Here is an 18,122-nt window from a genome sequence, read left to right as displayed (position 1 = left end):
TCTGCTCAGGGCAAATATTTCTTTATTAAACAAAAGTGCATGTCCTCTCGTTTCCATTCAAACCATAGCTTTAAGTATGTCACTTGAAAAACTTTAACAGTAAAATGATTTAATACCTAATATTTCCCTTATAATTCTTCTCCGTCTCTTTCCCACGTCCACTTTGGAGTTCTAATACCGGCTGTGTCTGTCACTAAAGGCTGTGGGTCCTTAGCGAGGCACTTTACCTCTCTGGACTTCAGTTTCTTCATCCTTAAGTGGAAAAGGGTAACAGTACCTAATTCAAAAGATGGGTCAGGGGACCAATTGGGATAATGCATGTAAGCAGCTGGCTCAGCGAGTACCTGTCACACAGTTAAGTCTCAATAAATGTGTGCTAATATACATAATTATTATTCTTCCCAGATTTTGCATAGTTCCGTTTAAAAGTCTGCATCCATCCAAATTAGTCTGTGCTCGGATCCAATTTTAACCGTTCAATTTTAGAGAATCCACAAGTTACTTTACTTTCCAATGTTCTTAGCAGAATGAGACGTTTTTCATACAAAGTTCCCATTCTTATTCAAATGAAATCCTTCAGATACTCTACAGTGAAGACTGAAATAAACAGTGGCAAGGGAGGTATCCCACCAATTTCAGTGCATGACACGTCCTGAGAGGGGACTGATTTATTTCAGTCTCAAGTTTTCCCCCAATATAACTACATCGTATTCTTCAAAGAAAGCCAGGTTAGATGATTATCAGTTAGTTACCAGTCTGGCATATGCTGTTTAGTAACCTTCCAGTAGTTTGATCTGTAACAATCCGATTCCTTCTAAAAAGAAAATAATAGAGCTTAACTGTGAATCCAGGGAAACTCATCATTCAGCCAAGATAACTGGTACCAACTCAAAGGACCAGGCCTGGGTACTTTATATTTAGAAAGACCCAAGAATGTCTTCCAGAAGATTAAATGCTGTCTAAATTCTGGATTGGGCTTTTACATTCAGTCCACCTAAATGTGATCTCAAGAGAGGATACAGTTGATCTTACTATGCATTATTAAATAGTTACTGAGTTTTATCTCCTATGTGACTACAATTCTAAAAGTATAATTTAAAATGTCATTGAACTATCCTTATGGATTAAAGATGCAATTAAAATAGTCATTGATATTATCATTTGCCTTTGTATTTATGTAGAACTCACAGACTTCCCACTCAGAAAAAAAGAAATTTCTGTTTCTTTAGGTCAATTCTACCCTTGGTGTAATCTCCACACCAGACTAAATTTACTAAAACATGGTATCGCCCTAAACGGAAGTATGAGAGTGGATTATCTCAGAGGGTACTTTTCTGGTGCCCTGAAGGGTCACCTGCATTTTTTATATCTTTAGAAATCAGGCAAACAGCTGCTCTGACCTGACAATTCCTGCAGCAGCTATCTAGCCTCATGGGAATTTGACTAGGCTCTTCTGTGTGGGTAATTCTAACCGTACACATTTTATTCACCCAGTATAAGAAATACTTATAATAATTTCACTAATTCACCCAAATGCTTCTTTTTCCCAACAGAGGCAAAACAACACCGTATGGCTTTTTCTTCTCTTCCACAGGGTTCTATTCTGCTCTCACAAAATAACACTGCGTCATGGATCTCTTACCTTGCAATCCTCAATCATCAGACCCTCCATCAGCAAGTGTCTGGGAAGTGACATTCACAAGGCACTAGCGGACCTAATACAAAGAGCAGGAGTCTCCGTAACCTGGAACATCTGAGGCAGCTCCAGGGCCGGCCCACAGGTGTGTGCCTGCCTGTGGTAGAGCGAGAATGGAGCCTAGTAGTAACCCCTGGACCCTCTAGCAGGCCCCCTATAGAGCCTTCCTCTTACTAGTTCCTACAGATATCCATTACTGTGGTCTTTTAATAGATATAGTATTACCGAAGTCTGGCTCAGAAGAAGAAAACCACTTGCCAACATGTATCAGCCACGATGTGCTGTGTAATCTCTCTCTTGAAATCAGCTGTTTTTCCCATAACTGTTTTCAAAGGACAAGGATCACAGTGCCACCTCGCTTGATTTACAGAAAGTCAAATGTACAAAGGGACAAATAACCTTTGATAGGGAGACAATATTTTTTTTATTTACTTTCATTTTTCGCAGCTGTATTTTTTGACTTTTCAACATTTTTTTCATTTTTTTTTTTTGGAATTTTGCATGTTAGAGGTATTTGATCACATATGTGTGCACACATACACGCACAAAGTGGCACAACTACTTATGGAAGATTCTTCTGTAATAAACTTTTGGTCTTCAAAAGGCTAGTGAAGTAGACTGCAGATGTGACATTATCGTATAATAATTGTTCAATTATGTGTTCAATTTAGCTCTTATTGTATTTAGAGAATTTTTTAATATCTTAAACCAATTTCGATTCAATTCTTCTGAGCCAGACTTTCCCCAAGTGTTTTGTAGAAGCCTAGTGTTCCCGGATGCTCACAAGTGTCTGAGATCAGCTTAGTTTGGGAAACAAAGCATATCACTGCTCCCCAATCCACCCCTGCAAAGCTTTCCTCAAACCCAAAAGCTCATAGGGTCCAAAAGGCTTGTGAAATTCTGGATACTCAGCTGAGAAAGCAGGTCTGGCGATATTGACTGTGATTTGGTTCCATAGTAAATGATAATCAGCTGGTATCACTGTCTCCTGTCATCCACAGCTGATGCTGGTAACAAGCATATAATGTTTACTACCACCAAGGCCTACTCTAAAGCCTAAAAGGGCACTGTAATATGACCCAGATTTGTAGGTGTCTACATGCATCGGGAAATTATTCATATTGATATTTGACACATAACCCTAAGATGTGCTAAGACCTCTGTCCACTTTGAAAATTGAAAGCACAATTATCCTTTTGCTCCACTTTAATCTCCAAATAACACAGCAACCCTTAGAGCCCAGAAAGAAAGATATGTTTCCATACCTTCGAAGCAATCTTCCTGTCAGCACACACTGAGCAGAAGCTGTGCAACCACAACATTGCTGCTCTTTTTCTTCCTCCCTGACCTCGAACATACGTGACCATGCTACTGAACTCCTATATTCTAGCGAGGCCAGGACCCTCAAAGGCTCCCACAGACACCCACGTGAACATCAGACTTAAAAGTGGATGTGTGTGGTGAGTGAGGGTGGCGAGCCGTGTAACTGTAAGTTTGTAGGCCCAAGAAGTGCTGGTTGACCAGCTCCAAGCTGGAGAATCAGATTCCCACCTGTTGCTTCAGGATGAAGCCCAACTGGGCCAACTTCTGTTAAGTAGTCATCATGCACCAGGTGCTGTGTATAGTATCTCATGTAATTCTTACAGCAGTCTAGGAGGTAAAAATCACTGCCGTCTTCATTTGGGGGTGAGAAAAATGAGGCTTCGAGAGTGTAAATAAATTGCCCGGATCTACACAATCAAGATCAGGGGTTTGAATCCAAACCCAGGTATAACTGATTCAAAAGCCTCTAGTCTACATTGTACCAAACTGTGTTGGTCTGTTTTGTTACTGGTCTTCTCAACTTTTACTGGGAATGCTGGGAGACAAAACCATGACTCATATTTGTATCTCAGCGTTTTCTCCACTCTCTGATGCAAATAAGGCACCCCATAAATATTTACTGAAGCCTAGAATCAGTATTGAGATTCATTGTCTCATTTTCCTAGATTCTGGCCCCCCTCAGGTAATTTTGTGATCAGAAATCCCTCACTGTTAGCACTAGTTCTAGTCATGTAGCAAAAACCCACATCTTCCCTCCTTAGTAAGTTACCTCAAACCTCTCCCCTTCCCCACACCTCTCATACTACTTCTCGGTGAACGATGCCTTTTGTCTATTTTGCAAATCAAAGTTAGCAAGGTATCTGAAAACCTGAAGGTATATGTATGTACCTGTCTTATAGGTACGCGTGCCATGATAAAAATCCTGCGAAGTTCTTCCTTCGGCTCTTGATGTGGAAAGATGCCCATTCTGGCATTGCAGGTAATAGATTTTGTGCAACATGTATGAGGAGAATCATATGTGCACTTCAAGGTCTCCTCCACACAATTTGGTAGCAATGGATGATGATTGCTTTTACCTTCTGGTTTTTCGGGACTTGCAACTGGCTTATTTCCACTTTTCTAAGCAAATCAAGGTGACTGTACAGTATGATGAGAAGAATAATGGCATATCCCATTTTGGCCTAAAGGAAATGTTGATTCTGGAGTCCTTTTATAAACTCTACTTTTTCTAGTTCCTTCTAGGTTGCTAATGAGATTATTCTGACAACTCCTTTGGTTGTTCAGAGAATGATTTTCATTCTCAAGGTGAAAATATCTTCTTACTACCAAATTTAGAATTTTTACCATTAACTAGCTTACACTACCAAATATAAACACCATTTATGTAAACAGATAATTGACATTGTGTTCAATAAAAATACTTAACTTGCTTTTAACCTGAGAGGATTATATTAATAATGCTTCTGTATTCCTGTATTCGTAATGATACTGATAAGTATTAACATTTTTCCTCAAAGTCTTGGGCATGATTCTGGACTACCCAACATACAGACAAATATTAGCAGACACTTCAACACATTCTATATATCAGGTTTCTGGATTAAGCACTTTTAACTGTACTATCTCATTCAATCCTCACAACATGCCTGCCGTTGGCTACTATTTATGATTTTCTCCATTTTCAAGATGAGGAAATTGAGGCATAGAGAGGGCAAGAGACGGTTCTAGGTCTACACAATTACTAAGTGATGAAATTGGGATGTGAACTCAAGTTAGCTGGATGCCCAAATCCATGCAATAAAAGAATCTTCCATACTCTGTCCCGCATCTAGAGGAAATGGATACAAACCGACCTGGAAACAGAGAGGTGAGATGAAGCCCTAACTCTGGGGTTAACTCTGATTTTGCTAAGACTTTTTTTTTTTCTTTCATTTACTCAACAGTTATTTCTTGAGCATTTATTATAGGAAAGATTGAAATTTTACACTTAGAATATTCTACTATTACCACTTGTTCTGGCCCACCTCTGAAGGATATGGGAAACTTATACTACATTTAATGGGATTTGACCTTTTTATTTTTTTATCTTTAAAAAAATTTTTTTAACGTTTTTATTTATTTTTGAGACAGGGAGAGACAGAGCATGAACAGGGGAGGGTCAGAGAGAGGGAGACACAGAATCCGAAGCAGGCTCCAGGCTCTGAGCTGTCAGCACAGAGCCCAACGTGGGGCTCGAACTCACGGACCGTGAGATCATGACCTGAGCCGAAGTCGGAAGCTTAACCGACTGAGCCACCCAGGCGCCCCGGGATTTGACCTTTTTAGAGCAAAGTTTCATGACTTATTTTTCCAAAGTATGGCAAATCAAGAGCCTTAATGTTTCATATGTATGTTTCATATGTGTATACATTTGTGTGTGTGGTGTAATACATACCACACGTGCGCGCGCGCACACACACACACACACACACACACACACAGACATGAGTTAAGGCAGCAAGGATTTTTTTTTAAGGACAGGTTTTAAACTTTCACAAGCATAAAATATTTTCTTACACTCAATCATGAATGTGATTTTATATGACTTGTTAATTTTGAAGAGTAAATCATACTTTTTCCCTTAAAATGCAATGCTCAGGCAATACAGTACTGTGAAATAATGGTTTGGCCATCAACTTCCACATGCTTTAGTTTTTCAATTTTGTGAATGGGGATTTTGATAAAATATACATTCTTTGGTTAATGTGAAGACCAGTGAGCTAATCCTTGGCAAACCACACTGAGATTCCTAATGAAACCAATTTCCTAAGTATAAAACATTAATCCAGATAGAAAATACATGTGAAATGCAGAGCAATGCCTGCTTCATCATGGCCCAGCATCTTCAAGGACGTGTACATTGCCGGTAGGAGACCCACATGACTCCTCTAACATTCATTTGTCAAATTAGATAAAGGACATACACATCTCTTTTATAAACCCTCTTTCAAAAGTTATGAGTCACTCATCTACGTTTTTCAGTTTAAACTCAGGTCAGTTTCTAATAGAAGCTGTGAATTAGCTTCCAACATTAAAAACATTTTCCTATCAATGCTGATACCTTATATGAGGTAAGGAAGGGAGACAGGTGAACAATAGAGTTAAGAAATTTCTACTTCTCTTTCTTTTCTTTTTAAATAAAAACACTGTAAACCTTACTTGCAATTGTTTTACAGCTCAATTGATAAGGTGTGTTCCTTTTTTTTTTTGTTCAAGAAAATTTAAAAGCAACTAATTTAAATATGCAAAATTATCTTGAGTTGTTCATACAAGTGAACTTAAAAGCCGTGCAACACAGGAAAATTAAGTAATTATGCCTCCAAGTTATTTACTGCAATTAAGCTCATTTATCATATGCAAATTAGTGCAAACTGGTCTCATTAGTTACTAAATTACTCAATATGAGCTGAACAATGTAGCACTCCAGTTTGTAATGAAAAATCCCTGTAGAGGCAAGCAGTATCAATTAAGCTAATTTGCATATGCAAATATATTCACTAACTTTCTCTTTTTCTATATTTAGTTTTACATTTTCTTACCATTCCGGATCACAGGGAGACCAAAGGGTCTCTCACCTTTCTCTCCTCCTTCTATCACGGCTAAAGAATACCTCTATTATTTGAAGTTCTTGTATTTTATTTTAGCACTGATATCCAGCAGGATGTCACTTTGCCAACAATGACCACCAGGAGTAAGAATATGCAACTTCTTAGAGATAATCATTTCTTTTGTAAGTTTCAAGAAAATAATAAATAAGGGTGAAATTCCAATTCATCAATAAAATGGAAAACAGACTTGAACATTATCATTCTCTTTCATAGATGTTTTAAAAACAGTGCCATCAAATGTAAAATGAATGTTGGCCTGGCTAGGCAGAAGCTTAAATAAAATAATTTGGATCTTTGCAGGCGTCAGCTTTGGAGCTGTTTTAGGAATTATTCACTTCGCTTTGTCCAGATGTTCGAATCGTACTACTCAACCTTGTCATAGTCTCTTGCCCAATGAGATTCAAGGAGATGTTTGATACGAATACATTTGGCATTCTCTACCTCCAACCTCGACGTTGTTCTAGGTAGCTTCCTCTGCCTATACAGCTCATCTCTAAAGAATCGTTTTCTTAGTCTTCTACCACTGAACCAGGCCTAGAGATGGGAGCAGGACTGCGCCTAGAATACTTGGATAATAACAAAGATATAAAATGTCACAAGATACTGTTCATTTTGTTTTCCTTACTACACCAGCTATAAATTTTTAAATATTTCTGGCAGGCAACTTAGATGTTTTCTTCTAACAATAATGCTGCAGGACCAAAATAGTATACAGACAAACTAGACAGGACTCCAGGATACGTCCCTAACCAGTCTTCACAATGTGATGAATAATGGAAACATGGACATTTCAATGTAAATCTTGATTTGATTTTTTCCCCCAAATTTGATCCCAAACAGCTTTTTAAAAAACCTAGCCTCCTCTTTTACTTGAGATATGACTCTACTCTGTATACTATGGATGAGATGTTGAGAGAAAGAAAACCATCATGATTAAAATCTGACATTTTATTGAGGTATCTGGTGCCATCCATCTCACCCACATAAATCTATGACTGCTTTGCCTATCAAAGAGAAAAATAGCTACATTTGAGTTCCCTTCCTTCCCACCATTTTAGGTAAATACATACCTTAATTCAACTGCTCTGCTAAGGTAATGGCCAGATTTATGGTCTTCTTCTACAAGAAGGTTGTTCTACCAACAAATGAGCCTTCCAAAAACACTCCCCTAGTTTTTCTGGGGAAGACAGGCAGTCATGCGACCATTCTGTCCAGCCTTTTCTGATCCACCAGCAGTCAGAAAACTCAGGTGTTATAATCCTACAATGTTTTTGATGGTTCTCCCTTGGTCTCTCTCAGGAGACCTGTCCACAGGATCCTCTGGTAGCTTGTGGCTTGAATGTTTTAAGAGCAATGCAAAATTTCTTCATGTCCATAAATATTGCAGGGTCAATGACACAGATATGGGAGGGTTCATGGAACACGGCCAAGCGCAAAGTGACACACAGATATCATGCTTCCACCATTATCTCTCCTTAGGGCATTTCTTAAAGAATATTCTTTTTATTCTCCCAAGACAGCTTCAATAATAAAACATGTGGGTACTTATTAGGATTGTATTCATCTAGCTCACAAAATTTTATTGTAGTATCTACAACTAGTTAGGGCTAAAAACCACTTTTCGCTCACTTATATATACTTATAGTATGTAATAGCTGGTAGCAGTGATCTGTATTGCCCAATGTAATATAACATATATGTCTCTCTCTGTGGTTCACCATAATGTGCTAATAGTGAATACAAACATGAACCTTAAAATCTTCCATATACAAGGTTTGATGTGATTGTTTTAACACCTGTGAGGTGAGTAAAGCAGCATGACTACGGAATATGCAAAAACAATACTGCAATTTTAACTAACAATTATGTAAGCATTATTTACAGAAAGAAAAAAAACCTCAAAACCGTCTGCTAAGGGCATGCAAATAATTAAAGTACTCCATTCATAAATCTGCACCTAAGGGAAAGTCATTCTACTAGTTAATTTTATGAGGTACGAAGATGATATTTGTGACTATTTTGTGTTTCATTAACTCTGATAAGAACATATGAATATTCTATCTGATCTCTAAATTGGGAAAGTAAAAGTAAATATCACTCATATTTCTTGGTATTAAGGAAATCATGAAGTGGGAATAACAACGCCCTAAGAGAGCTTTTAAAGCAGGAACCAAATGGGTGCTTAGTCACATATACTGTATTCAGGAAAGATCCCACATAATGACCTGAAGTTCTTGAATTTTTTTTCTTAGCTTGTGCAAAAAGCACAATTCCTAATCTTGACCCCTTGCCCTTCTGCTCCTCATCTGATTAATACAAGTCAAAGAAGAACAAAGTGAACTAAAATGACTTGACTCAGGCCCAATACATACACTCCACAGTCCTGCATGTGCAAGGCTGGCATCACCTGAACCCTCAACTCTCCTGCAGAAGATCCCTCTGCCTTAAAAGTCATGCCTGAAACAGCTACAGGTTCATTGGGGCCGTAGTACTGGTCAGAGTCATTATGGAAGCTTTCATGGGAATGATGTGAATGGCCACCCCAGAATCGCACAGGGCACAGCCTAGGCGATGGCCTTGCCTCCACCCACCAGTAGTAGACCATTAAAGTGGAAAATAACACTGCAGCAGTTAATTTTATATTGATAAAACACCATTAAGTTAAATGTTCCCCCATCTCAGCAGGAAAGAAGTCAAAGTGTAGAGGACACAACAACATTTTTATATTTTCCTTAGAGAAAAATGGCTAATAGGATATACGTAGCAAAAACACATATTGCAGTCCGCAGGACGGGTGAAGCAAAAATTCATGAGTCTATGTTCATCCTTCACCCCCAACTCTCTACACAAAGGTGTCCTTAGCCCACCATCCCATGAAATGTCACTGGGGACACAGGCAGCAGGGAAGCCTGGGCACTTGGTGCAGAGAAATCATAGGCATTTTCTGAGCCCCATTCTGGCATTCTGAACTGACTTCTACCTCACCTTCCAAATGCCACGGTTCCCACGCCTACCTTTTTGACCACATAGGTTTTTATGAGATGTTTGCTAGGGAAGGAAGGGGAGGAAAGAGCAAAGAAAGAATTCATCCCTGTTCTCATGAAGTACTTCACCAGGAACCCTCCTGGTGAATCAACCAGACTTCACCAGGAACCCTCCTGAAGGAAAATAAGGAAACCATCTTATGCTTGCAGACCCAGTGGGATATTATTCAATGTGGTTCTGACAAGGGTCTAGGGGCTCAACAGTCTCCTGCAAGGAGGGAAGAAAACTAAGACAGCTTAGAGAAGGCTTTTCTTGTTACTATGACTTTCCAAGCCCTTCTTACCCACAATTCTAATATTTCATTTAGAAGAATACATACAGCTTTTCCCACTCCTTAAGTACTGGTGTTAGAATCAAATGATATGAAATTCTAGTTTCTATGACAATTTCAAAATTATCTACTGCAACCATGCTTGGGGGCCTGAATTTCTTGAAAGCCTCCCTACCAGGATACTTATGCTTCCCCTTGGAGCCAAAGACTTTGAACATATTCCAAATGTGGACAGCCCTATTTAGTTTTCTTGAATAAAGGTGATTTTTTTTCATCCATCTCTCCCCCGCACTCTGAAGCCACACGGAATAGCTAATACTTTTTTCACATGACATCTTCAAATAGAGAGGACATTAATATCCCTTTTAAATCATGTCTTTTCCAAACTAAATTTCGCTAAACTCTCTGTCCACTCCTCATGTAACATGATTTTCTAGTTCATGCACCAGTCTGGTTATTCTATTCCAAATGACACTCAGTTGTCTATATTTTTCTTAAAGCATGTTGTCTAAGTTGGGTGTGACCACTCCTAAGAGCAAAAGAACTTAGCAGCCTCATTCTAGAACCCTTATTCTCTCAATGACGCCAACTGTTGAACTGACATTTGGGATAACCATTATATATCCTATTTACATTAAGCTTACATTAAACTCCTAAGTTTTGCATTTTATATTAAATTCTTGCAGCTCCCAAGTCACCCTTCCTTAAAGACTTTGGACTCAAATTTCAGAATGAATTCAGAGGATAATAATCTGGGGCTACTGTTTAGACCATTTGTTTCAGTGACTAAGTCTTATGCACTGATTGCTTCAGAATATAAACTGAAGTCATCCTGAATCACATCAGAATCTAACAACGTATACAGCATGGCTCATACAAAACTTACAAGGGAGATTCTGAACAAAGTATGTACAGGAAAAAAGGAAATAAAAATTTTAAGACATAGGAAGAAATATCCTCTCTGTATCCCTGAAACCAATCTACCACAAAGGAACTGCAAATGTGTGCATGATAGAATAACAAATCCCAAAGTGTACTTCAATAAACATCAGTTATATAGGAACTTAACAGACATTAGCAGAGAAATGTCAGAATAAACAAAAATAAGCCAAGTAAGGATTTTCAGGGCTTAAATGTGCAAATGTAAATTGTGACATCTCAGACCTAATGAAACATCAAAATTATCTCAAAAGTCTGTTAAAAATCATAAACTTCTGGGCCTCACCCTGAAGATTCTGCTTTAGTAAGAATGTGTCCTTCAAACAAGTATCTCAGTTGATTCTGAAGCTGCCAGCCAATGAGCCAGCTCACAGAACCACTGAGATTTGACCAGGGAGAATCTGATGCTCACAGTTTTCCTGGGTACATACTCCCAGAAACAATATGCTAGATCCAATGAAAAGCATAACCAGTTTTTTCAAATAAGCTGCCTACATAACCCAAACATGTCTGCTTTTCTAATCCTATATAAGAAATGTATCTTACATAGTTTAAAAAAAAAAAAATCTTTGGCCATATCAACATTTATCCTGGTAGCAGAAACACTGTAAAACAATTATCCCTGGATGTGTTGAACTCACGGCAACGTCGTAAGGGGAAATTGTTTTGGAGTAAGCGAGATGCTGAGCTTGGGATGCATCTTATCCAGGACTAAATAACTGTAGTTCTGTCCTCGTAACCCTCGCATTTACTTGTCATGGAATTCATTGGCCAAATCAGTTATTATTATTTGTCTCCTTTTACTTAGAAATCTACCTTAAAATTTCATTCTGAGAAAGCTTATAATTTGGGGAGGCAAACGTGAGGATTGAAAGCGCTTATGAATACAAACTCAAGCAAAGAACAACTGAAATTTGGCAACACATAAAAATGTCACATTACTGTCACAACAAAATTTTGCTCTTCCAAAAACAATATATATAGCTCCAAAGACACACACATATATCCACTTACAAATGCAGCACACACACAATCATTCTGGGAACAGCCAGCTACTATACATTGCACATCAACCGAATAGTGCAATTTATCTCAATTATTACAGCACAAATAATACTTGCCCTCCCTTTCTCATTAATATTCTCTCAAGAGATGGCTTTCTAAAAAGAAAAAAATAAATTCATAAGAATTTCATAATTGCAACATAAAACAATAGTCATATACACAGCTGATATCTAAAAATGTATTTTAAATCAAGACTAAACACATGGATTTTTCTTAGTGAAATATAAGCAAGCTTCTTTCTCTTTTAGTTACCTGCAAAATGTGGCTTCCCAAATGTGCTTCAAATACTTCAATGGCCAGTGCACTGGGGCTTCTCCTTCGTTGTGCACCTATAACTTATTAAAAAACAAAGAAGAAGAAAAAGAAAGAAAAAAGAAGAAAAAAAGTTAAGTTGGAGCTCTGAATCGCACCTTTTAATTTCTAATTACATCACTCATCTAGTTATTACACGAAACATCTGAAAGAAACCTAGCCTCGTGTTCATTTCGATTCTGCGTTGCTGAGCAAAAGCAGAGACTAGGCTAAATTTTCAACTCAGAATATTAATTTCTGCAAACACTAACCAACTACATTCAGACTTTTGTTCTTTTAAATTTTCATTTTGGACTGTTTTTCCTACACTGGAGCAAAAACCTGAACGTTTACAACATTCCTTTAAAACAAATGGGTAAACTATTTTTCTCCAAACCTAAGGATTGTCATTTTTAAAGCATACGTGTACTGCCTCCCCCACCCCCTGAGCCATCACCCTAGAGACCTAAACTTTTCGTATCGTCTAGGCTAGGAAAAAGCAAACAGGAAAATTTTTTCACGTTCTAGGGCAATAATTTTATTACAATTTAATAAGCACAACATGTCAGATAAGAGATTCCAATTAATGACTGTTTGCACTAGCGTTAAATGTCTCAGGATGGCTGGATCTCATATTTACCCAACACTCACATGCAACTATTCCTACAGGACCCACACGAAGCCCAGGCGGACCCTTGCCTCCAGCGTGCCTCACCAGGTCAGTGACCGTTTTCTTATCTGAATACTCCGGTTCCCCTACTAACATCTAGTCAGTGCTTCCCTTCCTGAATGCCCACTGTGTGTTGTCCGTGGGCACCTGCGCTCAAGGAGCCCCCACCAATCCTCAACAAAGGGGAGCTTAATGCAGGGTATTTCTCAGATCCAGGATCAAGGGTCTTTCCTTCACTAATATTTTTGCATGAGGTCATGATTTGCTTTCAAATCTGTTCCGGGTATTTTTTCTTTTCTCTTTCTCCTCCTCCTCCTCCTCCTTCTTTTTTTTAAATAAGTTCTCAAACACAAAATTCTGCTTTACCATAATTTGTCAAGGATATATTTAGATCTCTCCCTTATTTCCAGCAGATCAATTTCTCAAGTGTTCTTGCTTTTCTTGACAATGTTATTATGAACCTCTACCTTCCTCAAACCTACACGCTATGAATTGAAAAAAAAACAAAACAAAACAAAACCCAAACCCCTACCTTCTTACTTCTAAGAACACTTTCAGCTAGTTGACAAGAAAATTCCAGCAAAATGCTGCCGGGATAATTCTGCTTCATTTCAGTTACTAAGTCAGTCAGTTGGATCCATAGCTTAGTAGGGATTATAATATAAATGTACTTATGATTATTGTGCTGTGCAGAAGTAGGCAGTTTACCCCCGCAATTGTGAGTTAGTGTCTGCAGTGTCTGAAAGGCACTTTGAAAATAGCATGGGTGTTAAGTATCATTATGACTGGCAAGAGGAAATAAAAGGGGCATTTTTTTTCAATGGGAAAATTTATAAAATATAATTGAAGAGTGATTATTATCAAAGAATATTCCAGCTGGAAGGGATCTTAGAAATCTCTATTCCAACTTCCTCATTTGCTTCAGAAGCAAAACACACAATAATTTTAAAATAGAAAACTCCGTTTTCTATCCTAACATTAATCTTTGCTATAAGTATAGACTTGGGATTTTTAAAAATTTAATATTCAGATATATTTAAGACACTACGACTGTGTGTGTATGGGCACATTTCTGATTAAATTCCTATTCTAACATGCACATTACTCCCTTCAAAACTCCTTTGGCATTTTTGATAATGCAGCTGTCTTGCTGAATACTGTTTTCAGTTTCTAGAGTGTTAATTGCACATTATGGTAGCTTGGTGTGAATGATCCCACATGAATAAAATCTGCAGTCTTTTTTTTTTTTTTTTTTTTAAGATTGTTGGGGGGAGCTTCTGGGAGGCAGGAGGGTTGAAAAACTTCAAAAGTGTCCACTCTCTTTTTGAGGCAGTAATTAGGATCCAGAAAGCTCCTTATTAATAACAGTTCATAATTTATGGGCATCTCAGGACTCCCAATTATCAAGTTCAAAATAAACCACTGCACTTCGCAGAAGAAACGGGCTGGTTTGAGAGAACATAGACTGTTCTCCAAAAAGCTGGATTCAGAAGAAGGCCAGGAGAACAACAGCCACCAACCTACAGAGGACCCTAAAGCTTCACAGAAAATATAAGGAGAGGTTTATTTACTAGGAGGCCCAAGAGGCATGCTCCAGTAACAACAGATGGCAGGCCAACTGCCTCCTGGAATGATAGGAACATTGACTTTAGTGTAGTGCTGCAGGGGTTATTCAAGCCTGGCCATTGATGGCCTTTCTTTTCCTGCCTTTTCTTCACATAGGGCTCAGGCTCTACTCTCAGTAAATGCTGCCAATGCATAAATAATACGAATTTTATTAAAAAAATTATTAGTCAGTCTGGGGATCCCACATGTCTTCATCAGGTCTTCCATCCATGAGCCCTACCTGCATAGTTATTCTTCTTTGTTCCTCAGATCCTCTAGAAATGAAAGGGTGCGTCCCAGTACATGCTAGCATCACACACAAGTATCTTGTAAGTGGTTTCATGCTATTCTATCCCATGGCATTTTTATGGCACTGGAACTTCTCTTGATTTATATGTTTTGCACTTATGCAGGTGATGTGGGGCTGTAATGACAGTTCCTAATTTTACAACCAACATAAATATGTTAAACAGGAGCCCATTATGCCCCCGGTTGAAGCCCAGCTCTGACTCCAGCATTACTGGTAACGAATAGATGTTAAATACGCACTTCTTGTTTTGTATTTTTAGCCTATCGCATTTGGAGAATGGAGACAATAATCTGGTAACCCAGGAACAATGCAGATGCAGTTATTCTGTTCCTCTACGTTCATCTCATTCCGCTAACAGAGTATCATTAATGCCTAAGAAAAACTAAAGAGGTGTTTCCTCAGTGAGTCCATCATTTTCAGCAAAGTAATACACTGCTTATGTATGAGGCTCTTTCAGATTTTTGATGTTTGGAAGTTAACAGTTTCTAAAACCACGTGGTTGTCTAGATGCAACATACACTTACTGATGAATGGGTCACTGTTTCCTCTCATTTACAGACATATTTCACTTATTTGTTTCCTCAGATAAAAGACATTACCTTTTGAAATTTAAAGAGCACTAATTAAATTAACCGAACAAAAACACAAAACAACACATTGCTAAACAAATGGAACATGGAACCCTTATCTGTGACTAATGTGTCCCTGACTCACTGACAGTGAAGTGTGAGAATTGTGTTAATTGAACAGCTTATACAAACAGTTGAAAGAAAGAAAAAAAAAAAAACAGCAATACAGTAATTCAACTTCAAATCTGATTCAGCATTTACTGAGTATCAACTTGCTGTTGAAAATCGCTAACTACTGTAAGGTAGCTGGTGTCATAAAACCTTATAAACAGTCAAAAGAAAATTGTAAGCAACTCAAAACAAACCTAGGCCCAGCACATAATTATCAACAAACACCGCAACACTCATGTTTTGCCAGGGTTAAAAATAAAGCACCTAGAGTTTTAAGAGACTTTAAATGCAAGAAATATATCGAGCGAGGGATTTTTAAATATCAACCAGAGAAATTCTGATTGTTTCAGGAATCTAAAAAGATACGATGAATCATGAGAACTGTGATTTTGACTTTTCTCTCATTAAAAAATGCAAGACACAGAAGGAAACCACAATCTGAAACATGTACCTGAAAAATTAGTTCTGTCCCTCAACAATGTCAGCAAAAATATTCCAGAATAGACTCTGCCTAGCTCGTGAGGTGGTCTTTGAGAATTAATTCGGTGCAGTAAAAGATGATCCCCCTTTTGGGAAATAGACCACACACCCCCAGTCATATTCCTACCCAGCACTTGTCACCTTCGGGGATACACAATCGCCAGGAAGGCTGAGGATTAGCGCTCAGTGGGAGTTTGACCTATTCAGCCAAAAGGTCAGCTTGCCACAGAAGAACCCATTACAAAACAGAAACAGGACAGCTCAGTGGACACACATAATGAAAGAGGAAAAGTCTAGGGCCCTACTTGCCTTGTGTCCTGCACTGCCCTTTTCCTTCCTAACTCTCCCCAACCCCCATTTCCAGAAAGGGTGGAGCTGCCCCAGCTCCCAGCACCCAGGGTGGTGCTGTCTCACCAGCACAGTTCACAATGGGAAGGTAAACCACAGGCAGGAGAGAGAAGGGGGCTTGTTACTTAAGAGATTGTTTGAAAAAAGATATGTGAAGAGGAAGATGACATTGTGAGTCAGGGTTTCCAAAGGATGGTTTTATTAGGAAGAAGTGGTCATTGGCAAGTAGGAAAGACCACGGCAGAGGCATTTTCACATCCAGCCCCCCTGCATGGGGAGCAGAATGGCAAAATGGATAAATGCAGGTAGTATTTCAAGAACAGAATCACCCACCTAGTAAAAAGGCAAACTTTATGGCTGCCCTCTGAACCCATCCTTCGAGGGGCAAGGCTCTGTTCCCACACTAAGCATGGGGGGTAGGGAGGACGAAAGGGCATGCTTAATGGAATCTCGGACATCACTCCCTGGGCTTTAGCACTTGGGCTGAGCAAAGTCAGGGTCTGGGAAAGAATGAAGTATAGAATGCTTAATGAGTCTTTCCATGGCTACCGAAGAAAAGAAAAGGGATTTCCCTTGAAGAATCTCAATTAGCCTCCCCTCACTGTAGGCCAAGGGAAACCAGGAAGGGTTTTCCCAGGAGCCTAAGAAGTTTACAAGGAGAGTGTGTGTGCCTGTGTTTCCCTATCAAAATAACAATTTCTACATCTTCACTTAATATGGGACCTAATCTTCAATCTGAAACTGGTCCTCACAGCTTTGCCTACTGCCCATATCACAATTTGCATCCTTTCAACCGTGAACCCTTCACTGGTTGTGCATGGCTTAGAAACCAAGGGAATTTCAGGTTGGGAAGGAGAGGGCACACTGGAAAAAGTAGAGCTCAGTACCAACTTAACAAATACAGCAGCACTGTCACTGAAACTCTGTTGTCCCCAGCACAATATATGGTGTTTCCACACAATTCATCATGTTAATATCTGAAAAGAAATAATAATGGAGCTTTTTCAATATACTTTCACCAATATTAGTTTTTTGTTTTTTTTTTCTTTTTAAAATACAGATGACCAAAATCAAGAGTCGGACACTTAACCAAATGAGCCACCCAGGTGCCCTAGTAATTTTTAAACATCACAAAATATATCTTTATAGTTCATATCCCAGAACCCTATGAACACATTACATTACAAATTGAGACAAAAGAGAGGTACTTAATCCACTAAAATAATTGAAACTCTAAAAAGTCTTATGCCGATTTAAAAATTCTTTGATGCAACACATATTTAAATTTCTCCCACAATTTGAGTATGGATTGAATGCATTAGCCAAAAGCATTAGAGATGATATGACTGTGAAAGTATTAATAAATATAAATACATTGTTTAATTTGGGAAAAAGAAACCATGTCTGCTTTTCTCAAAAAAAGGGGGGGGGAGGGATACCTATATGGCTTTAACTAGTAAGAACTAAGGGGAAAACATGCAACCTTCAATAAATCTGGTTAGCTTAGGGTTTGTACCTCATGCATTTCTTATCTTCTGAAGAACTAAATAGTGGCCATATGATTTTGAAAGACTTTTCCTTATGATTTTTGACATCAAAATGGTAAAGTCATCTAAGAGGGAAATAGCACCCAAGCACTGCTGTAATAAGTCTGGACAATGCTTCTGTGCATTTGGTCAGCAACAAGTTACA

The 18,122-nt window shown here is 38.5% G+C and overlaps 1 protein-coding gene across 9 annotated transcripts in view; it reads right to left on the bottom strand.

The window, feature by feature from the left end:
• NPAS3 (neuronal PAS domain protein 3) overlaps positions 1-18,122 on the bottom strand; it is an 857,733-nt gene that overhangs the window by 432,100 nt on the left and 407,511 nt on the right. For 7 of the 9 annotated variants that reach the window (XM_053889336.1, XM_053889339.1, XM_053889341.1 and 4 more), the window contains one exon: positions 12,239-12,321. In XM_053889336.1, coding sequence (XP_053745311.1) covers positions 12,239-12,321 — 83 coding nt within the window. The remainder of the gene's footprint in view (positions 1-12,238; positions 12,322-18,122) is intronic. The other 2 variants (XM_053889337.1, XM_053889340.1) reach the window with 1 other exon arrangement.

This window comes from Panthera pardus, unplaced genomic scaffold, assembly GCF_024362965.1.
Source record: "Panthera pardus isolate Hobbes unplaced genomic scaffold, ASM2436296v1 HiC_scaffold_24, whole genome shotgun sequence".
Taxonomy (NCBI): domain Eukaryota; kingdom Metazoa; phylum Chordata; class Mammalia; order Carnivora; family Felidae; genus Panthera; species Panthera pardus.
Note: the sequence above shows the minus strand (reverse complement) of the source record. Positions and strands in the feature narration are given on the sequence as shown.